General features: G+C 48.4%; 1 protein-coding gene across 11 annotated transcripts in view; it reads left to right on the top strand.

Annotated features, from left to right (window-relative positions):
• Nucleotides 1–18293, top strand: part of LOC122711824 (uncharacterized protein CG43867) — a 90917-nt gene that overhangs the window by 49967 nt on the left and 22657 nt on the right. The window contains exons 1-2 of one of the 11 annotated variants that reach the window (XM_043930914.1): nucleotides 2144–2731; nucleotides 6690–6868. The exons of 7 other annotated variants lie outside the window; for them this stretch is intronic. In XM_043930914.1, coding sequence (XP_043786849.1) covers nucleotides 6794–6868 — 75 coding nt within the window. In that variant the 5' untranslated portion in view covers nucleotides 2144–2731; nucleotides 6690–6793. Of the gene's footprint in view, nucleotides 1–2143; nucleotides 2732–6526; nucleotides 6869–18293 lie in introns of those variants that run through there. 3 more of the 11 variants (XM_043930915.1, XM_043930913.1, XM_043930912.1) reach the window with 3 other exon arrangements.

Genomic DNA, 18293 nt, shown 5'->3' with positions numbered 1-18293 from the left:
ATTGTCGACGGTCAGTTTGAACGCGCGCGCCGTTCGAATCCAGCGCGAATAAAGAGCAGACGCTTAACGTGCCCGGTTAATTTGGAAATAAGGGAGAATTTACGACGTCTACGGATCTCGTTAAACCTTTCCGCGATTAAGAGATTCGCACATATTTCGCTCGGGGGTCGAGGGAAATTGGATCGGTTATCCTGTTATTAAGCCGGCCGACGACGCGTCTTATTCTTAGATCCACTAACGAACGCTCGTTTGGAAATCTAAACGGCTCGTGTTTCCCGATCGTACGTACGAATGGAATAATGGAGCGATAATGAAGAGGGGGAGGGGAGGGAAGACTCGTAGCGGTGATCGCACGCAGTGGAAGTGGCCGTTTCGAGGCGACCGCGTAATAAAACGAAGGGATATCGGCCTTTCCTTCTCTCCGGGGAGGATTGAAAAAACCTCTCTTCTAGTTCTTTCTTTCCGGGAGAAGAAGAAGATACGAAGAGAAGTTTGTCGGAGAATCGTCAGAGACGCTTCCTCGCCGAACCGAATTCCATTCTGGCGGGTCTTGAAACTGGCCGTTAATTAATCCATCTCTGTATTTCCCGAACTCGGCTACAAACATCCCCCTCGAGTTACCTCGAGTGAAATTGCGCGATTAAAACCTGCTCTCCCTCTTCCCCCGCCTCTTATCTCGCCAAATAAAAATTTGCCCCAAAAACCATCAAACCACTTAAAATCAATTTACTCTCTCTCTCTCTCTCTCTCTCTCCCCCTTTTGCGAAACTCTTCCGTGGCGCGTGAATGGAAAGGAGGGGAGAGAAAAAAAAAGTAAAAAGAAAAAACTCAAAAAATCGGTCGGAAATAGCGAGGTTTTCGAAAAATCGCAGGCAATTACAGCAGCGCGTAAAGCTGGTTACACGCGTCCCGTCATAGCCGCTCGTCGTTGTCGACTCGTAAAACGTCACCGCGAGTCGGTGGTGACACGTTGACGACCACGAGGCGAGATCATCCCGGGTCGCTCGTATCCTGCCCACGTTTCCGTGTCGTCCAGCCCGCGCGCCGAATATCAAGTGCCGGTCGCGTTCGCTTCCGCTATCGGTTTCTTGCGGTGACGGGCGTCAAGATAACGTTACGCGACAACCCGTGGACGAGACACCGTTCGACGTGCGGCTGCCTCGACAGTGTTTTCAAAAGGAAGGGAGGGACACCACTTTTCTCGTTTCGCGTTTTTCCGATCGAGAGTGCCAACAAAGAAAATTTGTTCTTTTTTCTTTTTTGCTCCAAATGAACACGCGTATACAAGATCTCGGTGATCTCGAAGAATTTAACAGGATACGATCGTAAACGGTGCCAACTAACTTGGATATCCACAGGTTAGAACTGTAAGCCTCGATCGATCTCCGTCCGTATTTCGATAAGAAAAAAGAAAAAATTGGCGCGAATATAATAGTCACGTAGCCGAAACTCGGTTCACGCTCGGTTAAATCTATGTATTTCGTATATAACAATCTGATGCACTCCTATCGCGAAAAAACACACGAGGAGTTGCGCAATCCTCGACACGAGCGTCCCACGAGCAGCTTCCCTTTCCCTCCCTCCTCTCTCGATCCCGATACCCGGTCACCCTCGTTCGTGTCCGTTACGTAACCCTTTCTCGAAAGTGGGAGTAAAGAGCGGTAGGCGCGAGCAAGAGTTGCGCGAAAAAGGTGATTACGAGCGGCTGTCAGCGAGACGAGAGAGAGAGAGAGAGAGAGAGTCGACGGTGGAGAAGAAGAGGGAATAGGAGGGAACGTGGGCGAGAGGGCAGGAGAGGTTGCGGCTACAGTTTGGCAGGACTCCCGATTCCGTATTCTGCAGTGATCCGCTGCACCCCCGTGCGGCGCGCGTGCTGTTGTTATTGTTGTTCACGGTGGAGAAACACGAAGAGAAAGAGACAGAGAGAGGGAGGGAGAGGGAGAGAGAGACACGCGAGCACGAGCGGGACGAGGATAGCGGGCATTTTTGTTTGGGGTTACAACGCGCATGTGACGTACGCCACGCTCTTTCCCTCTCTATCGCTCCTCCTGTGTATACGTCTCTCTCTGTCGGTGGCTCGAGCACAACTCGAACACAACGTTCCCTCTCAGTGGCCCGTGAACCGCGACCGGAGCAGCACGGCCTCGTTGTCGTTCGATCGATCATCGCACCGACGGACACGCGATCGTCCCCTCCCCTTTTGCTTCCCACGTAAACCACTTTCTTCTCCCACACTCTCGACGACACTTCCGTGGCTCGCGATGGAAGTTTCCGCTCGACCTTGTGCGTGACCACGCATCTCGCTTCACTCGGTGACGCGAATCTTCGCCACGATCATCGCCTCGACTCGTGGACGATCCGTGTTTTCGAGAAGAAGAAGAAGAAGAAGAAGAAGAAGAAGAAGGAAAAGAAGAGGTGGTGGTTGACGATCGTCGATCGATTCGGGGATCAATCGTAAAATGACCATAAACTTGGAACTCGATTATTGGTGAAAGGATTTTTAACCTAGCCCCCCTCGTCGATTCGAACTTGGTCGATTCGAATCGAAATCGTTCGGTGGGATTTGTAAGAGGGAAGAAAAGGTGGTGGTATGATATAATCGGTCCATAGAAGACACTCGACGCGACGGTCGTTCGGTTGGACCGTTATCGGGGAAAGTGGCCGCGCGGTTTAATTCGGTTTTACTCGCGGTTTAATCGACTCGTGAAATGACGATCGTAAGACACCCTCGGTAAGGGTAATTAATTGTCGCCCCGATTCTCCCGTTATTAACCGTGTGCGCTCTCTCCTTCTCTTATTATTCTTGCGTACCTACCGTATTTCCCGCTTTCACGTGGGTCGATCGGTGACGCGAGGTTTTTTAATTAAAAATCGCCGCGCATAATTAAACGGGTTTCGTTAACGAAGTTACGATAACGACGCGCGAACGAGGATTCGAAAAGCTCGAGGCGCGAAAAGCAGAAGAAGGGAGCGCGCACGCGACCAGCCTAATAACCGAATCGACGACACCTCTCCATCGAGCACCATTTTTCGCGACCCTATCATTTATTCACCCGTTATCCGCGATTCGACGAATTATTCGCGTCTGGAGAGCATTCGATCGTTGCGGATGAACAGGCACGTCGTTCTCTCCACGAGGTGGAAGGAGGGGCTTAGTGAGAAGTTACGTATTTTTATGAAACGATCCACGTTATGGAGGGTAACGCGGAGGTATTCGTTTCGTATCGATGCGAAAGGAAAGGGAGGCCAAAGTGGTCTCTCTCTCTCTCTCTCTTTCTCGAGTATCTTTGCACTTTTCGTTTACGATGTCGTACAAGTTTCCTACGACAAAGTTAAGGATGGCAGTAAACCGTTTCTTTCTCTGCTCTTTCGCGTTTAACTTTCTTCTACCCTTTACGGGAATGACGCGAACCTTGTTTCGAGCTCTCTTCTCGTTTCGGGGGTATCGGAGGGTGGAACGCGATCGAATGGCAGGTGTCGGTCGATTGGCGGCTCGATCGCAAAGCCGAAAGAGCTGTCGTTGTCGTTGTTGTTGTCCGTTGTGGAGTCGTGATCGCGACAGGCGTATAAGATAATTAACGGCCCTCGCGCTCCACGGTACTAATTAGCGGGTAAACGCCGCGCACGGCGAGAAAAATCGAGGGATCTTTTCGCGCTGGTAATTAATCGGTCCCGGCTCGAGTCGCTAGCCAATTAGCGGAGTGCTCGACCGAGCGTGTGCTGAGCCGACGTCTCTTTCGAGGGCCCTGAACTGAATCCCCGAACGAGAATCACCGCGCCCTCCTTTGTGCCCTTTTCTCCTTCGGTATCCACGTTTCGCGCGTGGATGGATTGCCAGGTGTTGTATCGTCCTGTGAAGCCTATTAAACGCGCGTAACAGGGGAAAGGGAGAACGATTTAAAGTTCGTTTCGACAGGAGGAAAGAAACAGAAGCGGTGGTGGTGCAAATGGTGGCGTTTCGACGGAAAGAATCGACGAAGTGAGTTGCGAATGGAAACAAGAGTGCAACGAGTATCTGACGATCCACGCGAAAAATGAAAACGGGCGTTCGATATGGGACGACATCGGAGTTACCGTGAAGAATTTACCTTGGATGTGGTCGATCGGTTGCGCAACCGTTCTCCATTTCCTAGTTTCGTTCCCTCTCTCTCTCTCTCTCTCTCTTTGTCTATGGCGTTTAATCCGTCGATTTAACCGACTACCTCGCGAATACTGGCCGTGCAAACTGGTACGTACGCGGCGAAAGAGAGGTAAAAGGCTGTATTGTCGATCGTATTCGGTATCAGTTTCCATTGGACGGGGGCGGGCGTCGGGTGGCGGCCGGTGGTCCCGGCCCTTTTTCAATTAAGCTTTGATCACAGGGACGAGATAAAACGCGTCGGCTCGGGGCTCGGCTCGTGTCGAGAGCTGAAACGAACATCGGTCGATCGGCGGTGGGACGGAGAGAAGACGCAGAGGTGGGAAGAGCGTGACGAGGGGCGATACGACGAGACTCCTCTCTCTCCCTCTCTCTCTCTCTCTCTCTCTCTCTGTCCCTCCTCGAAAGCGCGATAAATGGGCAAAAAGAAAAACGTCGGTTTAGCGGAATCACCTTACGCCCCCGATCGCTTTTGACGCGCCTTTCACTTATTATACGTCGACGAACCGTGTGCCCTCGTAACCGGCGGATCGGCGGAAACGCGAGATCCGACCGATCTCACCGATTGTTTGCGACTAATGGAGTGAAAAGTACGGGTTGCTCGCCTTTTTTAACGCGATCCCCCTTTCCCCGTGCTTCGCGCGATCGATATCCACCGCCGTGCAAACGTGGAAATAGTTCCAACTTCGATTTCGATTTGACTGGATCGTTTATATCGATCGGGAATAAGATAAAAGAAAAAAGGGAAGAAAATTCGCGAGGAAGCTTTTTTTCGCGAATACGTCGGCCCATCGATCCGGAAAATAAACGAAAGCTCGGTCGAACGAACGGTCCCGTATATTTGCGTGTTTGCGGACACCGCCATCACCCTGTCGAGTTGGCGTTTCGGTTAATTAAATACCTGTAGGAGCGACTTCGCTTTGACGATGCGAATTAATGATTCCGTTCCTCAAACACGGACGATCGACTACGCGGAACCGTAGGCAAATCCTATCCGATGATTAAACGTCATCGAAACGGCGCCAAGAAAAAAGGAAACCGAGTCATTTCCGAGCGATTTCCAGTATCCAGTTGCGAAAAAATCAAATCGATCCTCGTCGCGTACGGAGGATTTGCACTCGTCTCTCGCGGGAAATTAATCGGCGAACGATATCTCGGCTTCCCGTGGCAATTAACGAAATCTCGGGATCCCGATCGAACCGCGCATCGCTTCTTTTTCCACTCTGAGAAAATTAATAAAGACGCGTTACCCTCTCGAATTCTCCTCTTTACGAATACTCCACCTTACGACTTTTTTTTCCTTTTTTTTAATGGCGAAGTGAACGCCGCTGTAAAAATCCGTTGGAGATATCTCGCAACAATACCCGCGGAGAATATTACGCGTGAAACCAAACCAGAGTGTTTCTTCCACTCTCGGCTTTTGACGGGAGGAGCCGCTTCTGAATTTTCGAAACGCGCGAACGCGAGAAGGGGTTAACGCCTCCCGACACTTGACTACTCGCGTTTAATCTTCCCGGATGGAGCCATGAAAATTGTCGCTAAGATTACGCCGCTCTTAAATTAGAATTCTCCGTTCGTTCCTCGACGCTGGACGAATCGATACCGCGATGCGATAGCGTGTTGTTGCGACGAGAGAAAGAGAGAGAGAGAGAGGGAAGCGGTAAGAAAGATTTTCCGTGACGTGTTTTTCGGTGGGCAGGATTAATTATCGTCGGAAAGGAGCGAGTTGGCGGGAGAGAAGGGGCGAGGGGGGAGCAGACGTCACATCCGACGCGCGTTTTCTTTCTCGGATCGGTCGTCGACTGCGTTTCTCTCTCTCCCTCTCTCTCTCTCTCTCCGTTCGGAGGGCTTCTTTCTCTTGGAAATCGGTCGTTCGTGCTCCAAACGGGGGCTTAAAAATATCCCACCGCCCGAAAATAGTCGATTCGTGCGTGCGAGCACCCTCAACGTCCTCGTCCCGATGCGCGAGCACCGGTGCCCGTCGCGAGAAAGTCCGCTTCTTTTTCGTTTTGCTTTCGCATTTTCACGAGGAAAAGTTGGAAAGTAATAAACTCTCCCCGTTTTAATTCACACGTCAAAATAGATAGGTCGTCTATCGAATCCTCGTCTTTTTTCTTTTCTTCTTTTATCAATCCTTCCTACTTTGGAGGGAGACGAGGACTTCTCGTTTCTCGATCTCGTTCACGTCGACCATGATCGACAGATTTTTCGTCGAAAGCCTTCCTTAAAGGGGTTCTCGATGAGTTCTTCTACGATTTTAAGGGAGAGAGCACAATGGAAAGTTCGGGAGAGAAATCACGGTCCCTTTAGCGGGGCAATACTTCTTTTCTCGCGAAAGGGAGACTTCTGGCACTCTCGCGACTAATAGTCGATTCTTTTGTTCTTGAGACTTCCTCGAAACAATTTATAGAATTCCAAGTAGCCGCGTGCGTAGGTTCTTCGCTTAGGAAAGCGAGGTGGTTCGATCGCTCGTGAGAAATAGAAATCGTGTGCTCGATGGAAGACGATGTCCGCGAAAAGCGAGCGATGTAATGTAGTTGAAGACGTTTAGAGTAAGTTTCCGGCAAAGGAACTAGTGGAGGGGGGGGGAGTGAGCGCGAGTGAACAGTGTGCGATCGGGAAGTGCGAGCGGCTGTGACGAGAAAACTGTGACAAATGGTTCAACCAGTGCGCACGGAGAACAACAACTCCGCCCTGGACATGGAGTCGCTCGAGGAGATGCTCCGCAAGGTAACAACTTTCCAACAACTTTCGTAAAAAAAAAAGAAAAAAAAGAAAAAGAAAAAGATTTTCTCCCATTCCACACACACACACACACACACACACACACACACACACACACACACACACATACGCATACTCACACGTCTATCCGTTTCGAACGCATAGCTCTATATCATCGAGGATCCATATCTCTAACGCGTGCCATCCTCGTAATTCAGATTATAGGAAGATGTAATAACTCCACTTGACGAGCAAGAATTACGTCCCGTGAGTCGAAAGGAGTTGGACGGATAGCGGGGGTCTTTGGGAGGAGGGGGGAAGGGGAAAGGTTTTTTAACTGCTACTTCCTGTAATGTATTCCGTTAGGCAGCGCTGAATGGACCACTTAGCGAGTATCCCGCACGCATGTGTGCCGGAGAGCGAGAGAAAGAGAGCCTCTCTAGCGTAAGCGCTTTAACGATTCTAAAGCCTTCCTCCTCCTCTTCCTCCTCGCGTGTGTATATATATATATATATATATATTATATGTGTGTATACCTCCCTCGACCCACCTAATAACCACGCTAATGGTCAATTCAGCAGAAACTCCCCCTCACCCGTCGAGGACTATCGAGGACTCTCGTGTCGCGTTTTTTTCCACCCGACCCGCCCGTAATTTTCACCCCTCGCGGCCGAAAAGAACAGCGTTCGACCGAATGTCGGTGAAAACGATATGCTCCCCTCCCCTTCCTTCCTTCTTTCTTCGTTGGTGGCAAAAGGGGAGCGAAGAGAGCCCGAGGTCGAGTGGGTGTGGACAAATAAGCGGGGAGCGATGGAACGAGAACGAGGAAGTACCCTTTAGGAATTATTGATTCAGGAAGCGAGTAGTCGGTGGCTCCGGTGGACAAACTTTCTCCCGGATTGGTTAAATTCTTCCACCGTGGCTTTCTTTTGTTTCCGACCATCCGGTGCGTTGTTCGCCGTACCGTGCGTGTATTATCTTACGTGGGCAAGGAGGAGGGTGGGCTTGGAGGGTGATCCGCGGCGACACCTCCTCCTCCCCTCCTCGAGGGGACCGTTCCTCTCGTTAACATAAACACACGACTAAGTTGGAGTGGCTAATATCGACCCGGGTGGATAGGAGAGGTACGGTAGTGAAACACGAGTGTATACTGAGAAAACATTAACTCGATATCGGCCCTTCATTTTCGAGTCGAACGATAAAGTTACCCGCGATATTAATCCATCGATGGAATAACATTTCCTTAAAAAAAAAAAAAAAGAAAACTTCGTTGTTTGCGTAAGAGCTTAAGAAGAAGATCTTTAACCGTTTTCTCGAAATTCGCGATCGAGGATATTTCGATCGATGGTCAAAGGCCATCGCGCTTCTTTTTCGCCGCGAAAAAGAAGGGGAAAAAATGTCTCGCTCTCCGAACGAGTCGCGTCCTCCTTTCTTTCCTTTTTACTTACGAGCTTTTCCCCGTCACGTCCGGCGGTCGAACGCCTCTCCGTTTCGCGCGGCTGAGCTTCCTTCTCTCTTTCTCTCTTTCTTTCTCTCTCTTCGGCCTTCTCTTCTAACTTTGGCTTTGCTCGACGGAGAACGAGGCGAGGCCCCGAAGGTAGAGAGAGGAAAAAAGCTCGGGTAACTGCAGTAATGTAGCTTTAATGTAACGCGCGGGGGAAAGTTGTCGTTTCCCTTTGACGATTTTCCACGTCAAACGGTCGCGCTGATTTTCACGTGCCAGCGTATTAGCTTCCTTTTTTTCTCTCTCTCTCTCTCTCTCTCTCTCTCTCTCTCTCTCTCTCTCTCTCTCTCTCTCTTTCTCTTTTTTCCCACTCGCCACCAGCTGTCTCCTCCGGCCGCTCTGCATTTTTCTGCTTTTAGTCAGAGGTTCATCAGCGGGGAGGGGTGGTGGGCGAGGAAGGGAAAAAAAGCAAAAGCTCTCGATGATCGGGTAAAGCTGTCGCGCGACAGATTCCGGAAAGATGGAACGTTTGCCGAACGGTTCGTCGCTTTTACACGCCAGATTCAATCTCTTTTCCCCCTTTCTCTCTTTCTCTCTCTCTCTCTTCGACATTTTTTTTTTTTTTTTCGTTTAGACCGATCTTTGAATCTTTATTCCATCCCTTCGTAAAAAGAATCGTGTAACGCGAGAAAGAGAGAGAGAGAATTTATCCCGAAAATTGGGAGAAAAGATATTTTACGAATTTTTCGAACGATTATCTTTTTTCCCCCCTCCTCCCCCTTTTTCACCTGAACCACGTTTCGCACGGGTCGCGACCCAGTTGATCTTTTTCTCGGCGGCATCTGCTTCTGATTTGAACGTTTCCAGCACGGCTCATGAAACATTCATGGCCGATGGCCGCGGGAAAGCACGGTGAAATTATAAACGGTCCTCTCCTCGCCCTGGGCCGGTTTATTTCGCGTGTCTCGCCGCTACACCGTGGCTATTTTCATTTTAATTGGCGTTTGTTAAACCCTATTTTTCATTACTTCGACGCGGGTGCAATCCGTCCACGTCCACCGAGGAAAAAAATCGCCGTCCACCGTGTAATTGTCGCTCAAAAGGCCAAATTAACCATACTCCGCCGATGTTCTTCCTTCTTTCTCTTTCTCTTTTTTTTTTTTTTTTTTTTTTTTTTTTTACCAAGAGGAGAATTAAACGCGGTTCAAAGGGATCCATTAACGTCGCTTCGTATGTAAAACGTTAGGGCGGTTTTTCAACGCGATTTTTTCCGATCGAGGGGAAACATTTCCCCTCCGATGTTTTGCGATCGTTCGGAAAAAAAAGAAGATGGCACGACCTGTTACCGGTTGGTACAAAGATAATCGGCCGAATTTATTGCCGAAACTTGTTTACACTCTCGATACACCGGTTTAACAAACCGAGCCTTGTAACACCTAAGATAACGACAAAAGTAAGTAGACTACCACTATAATATCCTCCTTATTCGTACAATCTTATCGCGATAATGAAATCGGCGAGAGCCAGATATTATTGTTTCAACGTCGAAATATTCCCCAAAGATACCACCAGATTCCCCGGGAAGGGAAGGAAGCAAGACGCGTGGAGCAAGCACGGAGACGGACAAAACTGGAAAACTGGTCTCCTCGGATTTATAATTTATGCATGGAATGCGTAATCCACCGTTGGTGGATTTGCATAGGCCGAAGCTGGACCGCGTAAAATAACGCTTAAATAAAGCGCATCCACCATCACCACCCTGTGTGATGCATCCGCACACCGCCCGTCTCCCGTTTCGTGTTTGCCCGTGTACAGAGGGGGTAATGCGGGACCATTTGTCCGCGAGAATGGAGCAGTTAATTGTCTCTCCGTTACCGTGCAATTACGTTTGTCATGCGAGATACGGCCGGCCCGGTGCGCTTGCTTCGCCGTCTTCGCAATTAGTCGCGCAATTAGCGTTTTCTTTGCCCCGATATCGGGGCGAAGATTGGTAAAACGGATAACGGGGGCGGGGGGAGGGACCAGAGAGAGAGAGAGAGAGATTCGCGCGCGGTTAAGAATATATCCAGGATTTCCCGGGCGACCACCACCACCACCACCGGTAAGGTAATTTCGAACGATCCGGATCTCGGAATTGGGAAGTTGTTCGAAAACGCTGTCCCTTTCCTCCTGTATAAGAATGGAAAATTTCGCCTCGAGGGGAAATTTCGTGGCGACACGAGGAAGAATAACCGAACGCGAATGCGAAAAGTTCCGGCGGAAATTAGAATTACTTGTTCCGAGTCTCGGTCCTATCGATTTTTATTCGTAAAGAGAAGAAAAATTAGAAGGAGAGAGGAAGGAGAAAAGAAGTCGAATCGAGTATCTCTCTTTCTTGGAGGAGAGGAGAGTCTTAAAATATTCGTTTCGTTTCGTCGTTTTGGAACTTTACGAGACGCGGCAATAGTTGGAAAACAGCGTGGAAAAGGCGAAACGAACGATCTCTCGACCGACGGATGACAACGACGACGATGATAAAGCTTCCCTCGTGGTCATTGCCCTCCTCTCTCTCTCTCTCTCTCTTTCCTTCTGGAGTTACGTCTTAACGGATGAAAAATTCTCAACCTCCTATGGGAAACTCGTATCGTTTAGCAAACGAAATTCCAGCCAGAAATTGCATTGGTGCAAGGAGCGTCAACTCGCGTCGAGCGCGATTGTTGTTATTTAAGAAACAACGAGACTTCGCCCTCCTCCCATACTCTCCTCTCGAGGGCGTCTCCGTCTCTTTTGAAAGTTGGGAAAATCTTTGGGAAAATTGGTGGGAAGGAATTGGAAGAGTTCGCCTTCCCTCGATAACTCGGCGGAGAAGTTGGGCCGAAAGTTGAACTCGAGGGGCCACCGATGCGGAGGGCATTCGAGAAAAACGCTCGTTAATCGATAGCTCGAGATCAATTTCAATTTTCGACGGGAGGAGGTGGAGGTAAAGGAGGCAAGCCGCGAAGTAAATGGGCAACTAACGAGGGAGAGAAGCGAGTTTCGCGGACCTCGAGCAAACATTGGCCCCGTTCTCCCGCGAGGTTTCCCTCCCCCGTCTACATCATACAAGGGAATTACGAGCGCGTGCGGTAGACACGGTTAGGTGGCGACAGGCGTAACGAATCGTGTAGCGAGGAATTGGAGGATCGGTCGGTCGGAGAACGGAAACAAATATCGCTCCGTCGGTTAACCGTTTCGCTTCTTCCGCTCCTTCGTCTTCGGTAAATAGACCACCCTCCCGGAATCCGATTCCTCTCTGTGTGTATCCATTGCTACTAGGAGAGAAGTTTCTTTCACGATCTCGTTTAACCGGCGCAATAAATCTCTCCTTAACAATTTCGTTTTTCGTTCTCGTAAACGAGTGAAATCGAGATGGAAAAATTTTGAAAGATGAACGCTTGCGAGATTGGTGAAAAAAAGGTGAAAATTTGGATCGGGGAAAAGAGGTACGGCGTTAAATCCTCTCGAACGATCGGCGGGGGTTGCGCGCCCTCCCCGGTGGCGAAGCATTCGCGACACCACCCTTGTTAAAAAATGAGACTATTCGCGAGCACTTTGGCGCGAAACGGCGGGACGCTTTGTCGGAAAATCGTGAAAATATTTCACAGGCTTTTCCACGGGCCGGGTCGACGCCATCGATATAATAAGAGCACGGATGGCACGGCGGGGATCTCTTCCAGCCCGACTCTTCTTCTCCAGCCCTAAGCGCAGACCTCATCCGGCCCCGATAACTTCTCTCCCCACAGGCAGAAAATAGAAATGGATAGAGCGGTGGTAGGGGTGGCTTATGTCTCTCCCTCTCCCTCGCCCCTCTTCGATATCCATCCTACTTTTCTTTCTTCGTCCGCCTCTTCCTCCTCTCCCTTCCCTCTTCCTCCTTCCCTTTCAAAAGACTCGACCGCGACATTAACCGCGCGATCCGAGAATCATTAACGTTGTCCTCGCGCGTACGCTTCGAGGAAATTTACGAGCGTGGAGCAATTATGGCCGGTTCAAAGGCAAGCCTCTTAAAACGATTCCCGGTAAACGATATTTTCGAACCTTTTAGGCGGATGGAAAAGCGAATCTCTTAACCGGAATTGAACAAACGCGCACACTTTCTCTGTCTCTTTGTCTCTCTCTCTCTCTCTCTCTCTCCACAACCTGAAGCCTGATTTTTCCGATTTTTCGATCGTTGCTTGCCCCGAATTCATCGGTTGATATTTCTCTTCCCTGGGATCTCGCTTTATTCGAATACAAGCGCGGATAAAGCACTTCGTTACTTAGCGAGATCGAAGATCCCCTCCCCGCGCTTCTGCCTTGTTCGTCCCCAACGAAGGGAGAGGTCCATCCATTTTTACGCGTCCAACGCGGTTCCATCTTAATCCGTCAGGGAGAGGGAGCGACAACATCCGAGAGCGTCGCGCGCTCTCTAATTCAATCTCGCCGGAACGAACCGTCCGACTCGATTATACCGGCCGTGATATACATCCTTGCAGAGGACGAGAACCGCAAACGTGGCACGATCTTGGCCCGCTTCCGCCCGGGGGATGGGGAAATTTCGAAATCGAATTTCCAGATTATCTCCGCTCTCTGCCTCTTGGCGGTGGATTCCCAACGACCAAGTGACTCGGGTGGGGAGGGGAGGGGGTCTCTTTGACGGTAATCCTTTGACTATCCCCCCGTGCGTGCTAATTCGATTCCCCGTTTAAACATATCTCTATATTAAGGCCGCCGCCACGCCACGCGTCGAAACAGAAGAATCTCGATTCGAATTTCAATCGTCCGTCCGTTCCTTGTTAAATTAATCTCATCTCTGGCAATAATTAACCGTCGAGGCTTTGAGAGGCCACTTTCCCAACCGCTTCTCTTCGTAGCCGTTTTTCTTTTTTTCTTTTCTTTTTTTTTTTTTTTGGTTCAATTAGCGAGCCACCTCGATCCCTCGACCTAACGCTCGACCGAGATCCCATATTTCTCCGAGTGGCGCGGGGAAACAGGGCCGGTTCGTCCCGCAAAAAGCCGCTTAGGCGACCACGCGAAGGGCGGAAAAGCTCGGCGTCCCTTGTCTCCATCCCCCTGCATGGGGATACACGGCAAAGTCGAAAGACGTGTTTTTCCAGTTTTTTTTTCGGCCATCTCCGTCGAGGAAATCCTCCCATCCTCGATGGGCGGGGGTCAAAAATCCGCGATGCGCGAGGAAAAAATATACAGGGGATTGTATCTAGGGCCTCCTCGAATTTCACTCGAGCGAGGATCCGTTTAATCGTGAGCGAATCTCGCGTTGAAAATTGTATCTCACTCTATTTATTCCCTCGAGAAAGTCTTCTCTCGGACGAGCTTCTTCGAACGCCAAAAATTACCGTGGACAATTGACCGTGAAAACGGCGTATGGAGGAGGTTCGTTAAAACCTTGAGGCTCGACTATACATTTTTAATAGGCTATGCGATGCGGGCGAAAATTAACGCTCTCCGTGGAATAGGAGAAAAAAAAAAAAGGAAGGAAGGAAGGAAGACGACTGGGGTTGTTAGTCAGAGCAGGAGGAGGACGGAGTCAAGGGCGGTTTCGCTCGCTCGCCCCGTTGAAAAATGCATAACGAGGCGAGCACGCTCGGTTGGCTCCGCTGCGTGCGGGCATAATATCAGCTGCGGGGAAACGGAGAAAGTGGCTGGACAGGTTGGTAACCGGCCGGCATGCGGCGGAATGGACAGGTGTCGGTGACCTTGAAACCGTGCCCGCGCACCTTCCGCATTCGTGAACAATCCGCGCCAACCAAATAATTCAAATTATAGCCGGACGATCGCCCTCGATCGGATTCGCGGCTTCGTTAATTCGCTCCAATTTTTTTTTTTTTTTTTTATTTATTTCTCTCCCCCATGGTTTCGATCATCTCTCCGTGATCCAACGGTTTACGAATTCGAATCGAAGGAAGGAACGATGCGGAGGAACAAGGAGCGTTCGATTAAAAGACGAATATCAGTGGCGAGGAGAGGAAAAATCGAGAATTTATGTATCGAGCTCGCAGCGTTGCTCGGATTTCAGGAGAGAGAAGGGAGCCCATCTCCACCCTTGCCCTGCCGCGTAACGGGCCAATAAAACACGACGCGGGACGCATCTGGGTTACGAGCCGGTACCTCGTTTCTTTATCTCGCGTCCTGAACGATTCCCTCCGATCCTCTCCACGCTGTCGGATGGAGATTCCATTCCTCGTCACTGTCCTCCTCGTACACCGATAAACGTTTAAACCATCCTTTTGCTCGCCTCCGACGTTCTTCCTTGCGTACGCTTGCGTTTTAGGATCCGTGCCTCCCTCTTCTCCTATTGAAAAAAACGTTCGTTTGCGAGAACTCGTTGAGGAGAATCCGAGTTGAAATCCAAGTCTTTTGCATCCTACATTTTCCTACATTTTTGAATTTATACCCCGTTGACCTATCAATTTGAGAGTAAAGATAGAGAATTCATTAACACGTTGACTGCCACGCGCGATATTTTAGTGATGTCTGATGGTCGCAAGAATGATGTCTCGCATCATTTGTTTCCATCATTACTGTTCGCAATAAAAGTATTGATAATAGTAATTGTATTGACTAGTAGTTGACTGATTATATTTTGGATATTTTAATTTGGATAATTTGGATTATAATTCGGATAATATGACTGTCGAATGTCTTGGTCGTAACAAATATACTTCTTAGTTGTGAATTATATATAAATTATTCGTGTGGGTTGTCTATTAGAGACTAGGGTCTCTCATAATGTCACAGCAGATAATCATGTCTGATGGTCAGATATGTTCATAAACTATCTAATTGTAGTATCACCATGAGACTCGTGATACAAAATTAGAAGATTTAGAGAATTATTAGCTGCAAAATTGTTAGGATTGTCTGAAAATACAACAAAACTTCAACGGAGTCAATATAATATCACCATTCAGAAAAATAATTCTAATATAAGTATTAGACTGTATGCAAATTACGTTATTCGGATAAAAGACGACAAACGGACCAATCTCAACGGATCAACCTCAGCTTTGTATAGAATGTTTTAAAATTTTACATTCAAAATAATTTTTTTAATAAATTATTTTTTTATTATTTTTATAACAATTCAATAGTTTTAATACACCCTGCAGAATATCTTTCCAAATGCCTATGAAAATCGTTCATAAATAGTCAAATAAACGTCACTCGAATATGAGTGACGCGACAGTCAACGTGTTAAATGGAAACGAATAAAACGAAATATATTCGTTCCATCGATTAAAGGAAAAACACGGTTCGCGAGATTAGTATTCGGATACTGGTTGAATGGAGACTAGAAGGCAACCATCGGGATGATCCTGTGGAGATTCGTATAGATTCTAATAGATGCCCCTGTGACCTTTCGCAGATAGATCGGACGCGGTTCGATTCGTGGTTTTATGTAAAAGTAGATCCGCGTTAGAAGAGAAATACGCCTCTCGCGCATAAGGAAGAGAGAGAGAGAGCTCGGAATATTATTCAGCCGAATCGACGCGGCCGACCGATTTCTCCCATCGAAACGGCCGCTTCACGTTCGACTTATCGCGGCACAAAGCGTCGCTTATCAGCTGGAACATGCTCTCTCTCATCTCCCACCAATATTTCCAAACTGGTGATTCGATCGATCCATTCGATGGGGGAATCTTTACCATTGAAATGCATTAACTTGCAGCCAATAAAAGGAATGGTTGGATGCTTTTGCGATCCGAGAAAGAAATTCCTCTCCTTTCCTTCCTCTAAGGATGCGAATTCGTTACTCTTAGGGAAAAGAGGGAACAATTTTCAACAGTTTTACTCTCAAATAGATTGTCATTGTTATTTCGAATCCATTTACTCGTGTTTCCCAATTATATTTGTTTTTACGAAAAAAATTCTCATTCTCTCTCCATCGAAATTACCTCTACCTATAGAAAAACAAAAACCTCAGATTTACTTTAATTGGTACGTCGAAAGGAAAGAGTAGTCGCCATTGATTTTTTCTCCTCTTCCTCCTCCTCCTCCTCCTTCTTTCCTAGATTTACATCCCCTTGTCCCTGAAATATATCCGGCAGCCACGAATTTTTGTGGTTCTTCGTTTCGTCGCAAGCGTTTAATTATTATCGCGATCAGGAGAACAATGTACTACGGTTTTTACGATAAAAAAAAAATAGAAGAAGAAGAAGAAGAAGAAAGGAAAATAGAATTCCTAAAGGGTGGATGTGGTGCTGTGCAGAACGAATTATAGCCGCAAATTATCGTAAAACTCGCGCCACTCCGGCGAATTCTTCCGGGGAAGCGTAATTAAAAATTGCAAACGTTAAGTGCACGCGTATATAAACGCGAATGATACCATCGCAACCTTCCATACTCCGTACTTTCTCGTTCCCGATATCGAGAAGTGTTACGATCGTTTCAACGGATAATAGATCCTTGATTGATTAAAATTTCCACAATTATCTCCGTTTAAACTTTCTAGAAAACTAATCCTACGTTTAAACTTGATTAAAGATTCGTCCATTTCAAATATACACCCAATAAGAAGAAATTAACGTCGAAGGAAACCCCGATCGATGCGTGTTTAACCTGTTCGACCCCAAACGAGGCTTCCAAAACGTCAAGTTGGAAGGGGTATTTCAAGGAAATACGATTATGACACCGCAGAGCGCGTCTCTCCGATTTTGGAGCAGGTTGCGCCCGGCTGATTTTATCGGCGTGTAAATATGCAGATAGGTGCTCGGCAACTCGTGTAGGGACGAGCTTAACGAGAGAGACGAATCCACAGTCGTGCAGACAACGTGGAGAGAAACCCAGTGCGTTGCCTCATTAATTGAAACACGCGAATTCGAGAAACACTCGACGATCGGTCCACTTTTTCTCCAACGATTCGATCATCGTTCAAACTTCGATTCTTTCGAAAGTAAGAATCCTTTCAAATCCTTAGGGAAAAGGGAAGAGATTGTCGAATCGTTTACGCGCGATACGCGAGATAATACGAGTGGGTCGGAAATGATCGATGATCGAGTCGACAGATGATATCGAAAGCTCGATCGTCCACGCGATAGTTAGATACTCGTATCTCGATGCCAACCATACCAACAGACGTGACGTCTCTGTTCCCGAAGTTAGGCCGAACAATGGGCCCCCCACCCCCATGGAACATCTGTTGACAACAGTCGATATCTGGAGGAAGGACTGTGTGTGACCAAGCAACCATCCCTCGCTAATACTCGCGAGACCCAATTACGACATTCAACCTGGCCTGTCCAACTGTGTCAATCATCGGGGACAGGGGAGGGGAGGGGGGAAAACAACGCGCTGCCCAATCAACGCGCGAGATATTGCCGGACAAATTTATTTATCCGGCCGTATCGACGTTTATATCTCGCCGCGCGTGAGTTTTAGCGTGATAAATTAGCCAGGAATATGGGGATATGGGGGGAGAGACAGACGGGGCAAATTCGGACGAAATTTTCGTCTTTCTCCTTCCTTCCTTCCTTCGAGTCCCTTCCATCCAACAATTAACGTGGTCGAGCATCTCGCCACGGTTTCCAAGAGAGCTGTAACCAGGCGTATCTCGACGCGGACGATACTTAAGGCAGGCTCCATGATTGCTTCCGCACCCGGGAGACCTAATTATCAACCAGGTCGATCCGTCGTCGCGCGAATTTCTCCGTGCACACGAGTCCAAGTGCCGCGGTGCTCGGTGGCCGTGCACCGCCAACCCCTGCATATTTCAATCCTTGCAATTACCCCCGAGGCATCTCTAGTCTCTGCCAAGACGTTAAATTGGAATGTCGGGTAACGATACCCGATTAACGCGTAATAACAATGCGCAGATCGATCCGGTTAAACTTCCTTCTCGATATTCTTTCTCGTTACGTGGTGGCTCGTTATAAAAGCGAGCGGATGAACGAGCGGAACGGGTGAAGGAGAAATGGAGAATCGGCTCTCGCGTTAGACGTGTGCAAAAAAAAAAAAAAAAAAAAAAAAAAA

The sequence above is a fragment of the Apis laboriosa genome, unplaced genomic scaffold (genome assembly GCF_014066325.1).
Source record: "Apis laboriosa isolate Shangri-la unplaced genomic scaffold, ASM1406632v1 scaffold18_cov149, whole genome shotgun sequence".
Classification (NCBI taxonomy): Eukaryota; Metazoa; Arthropoda; class Insecta; order Hymenoptera; family Apidae; genus Apis; species Apis laboriosa.
This window is presented reverse-complemented; position numbering and strand designations above follow the sequence as displayed.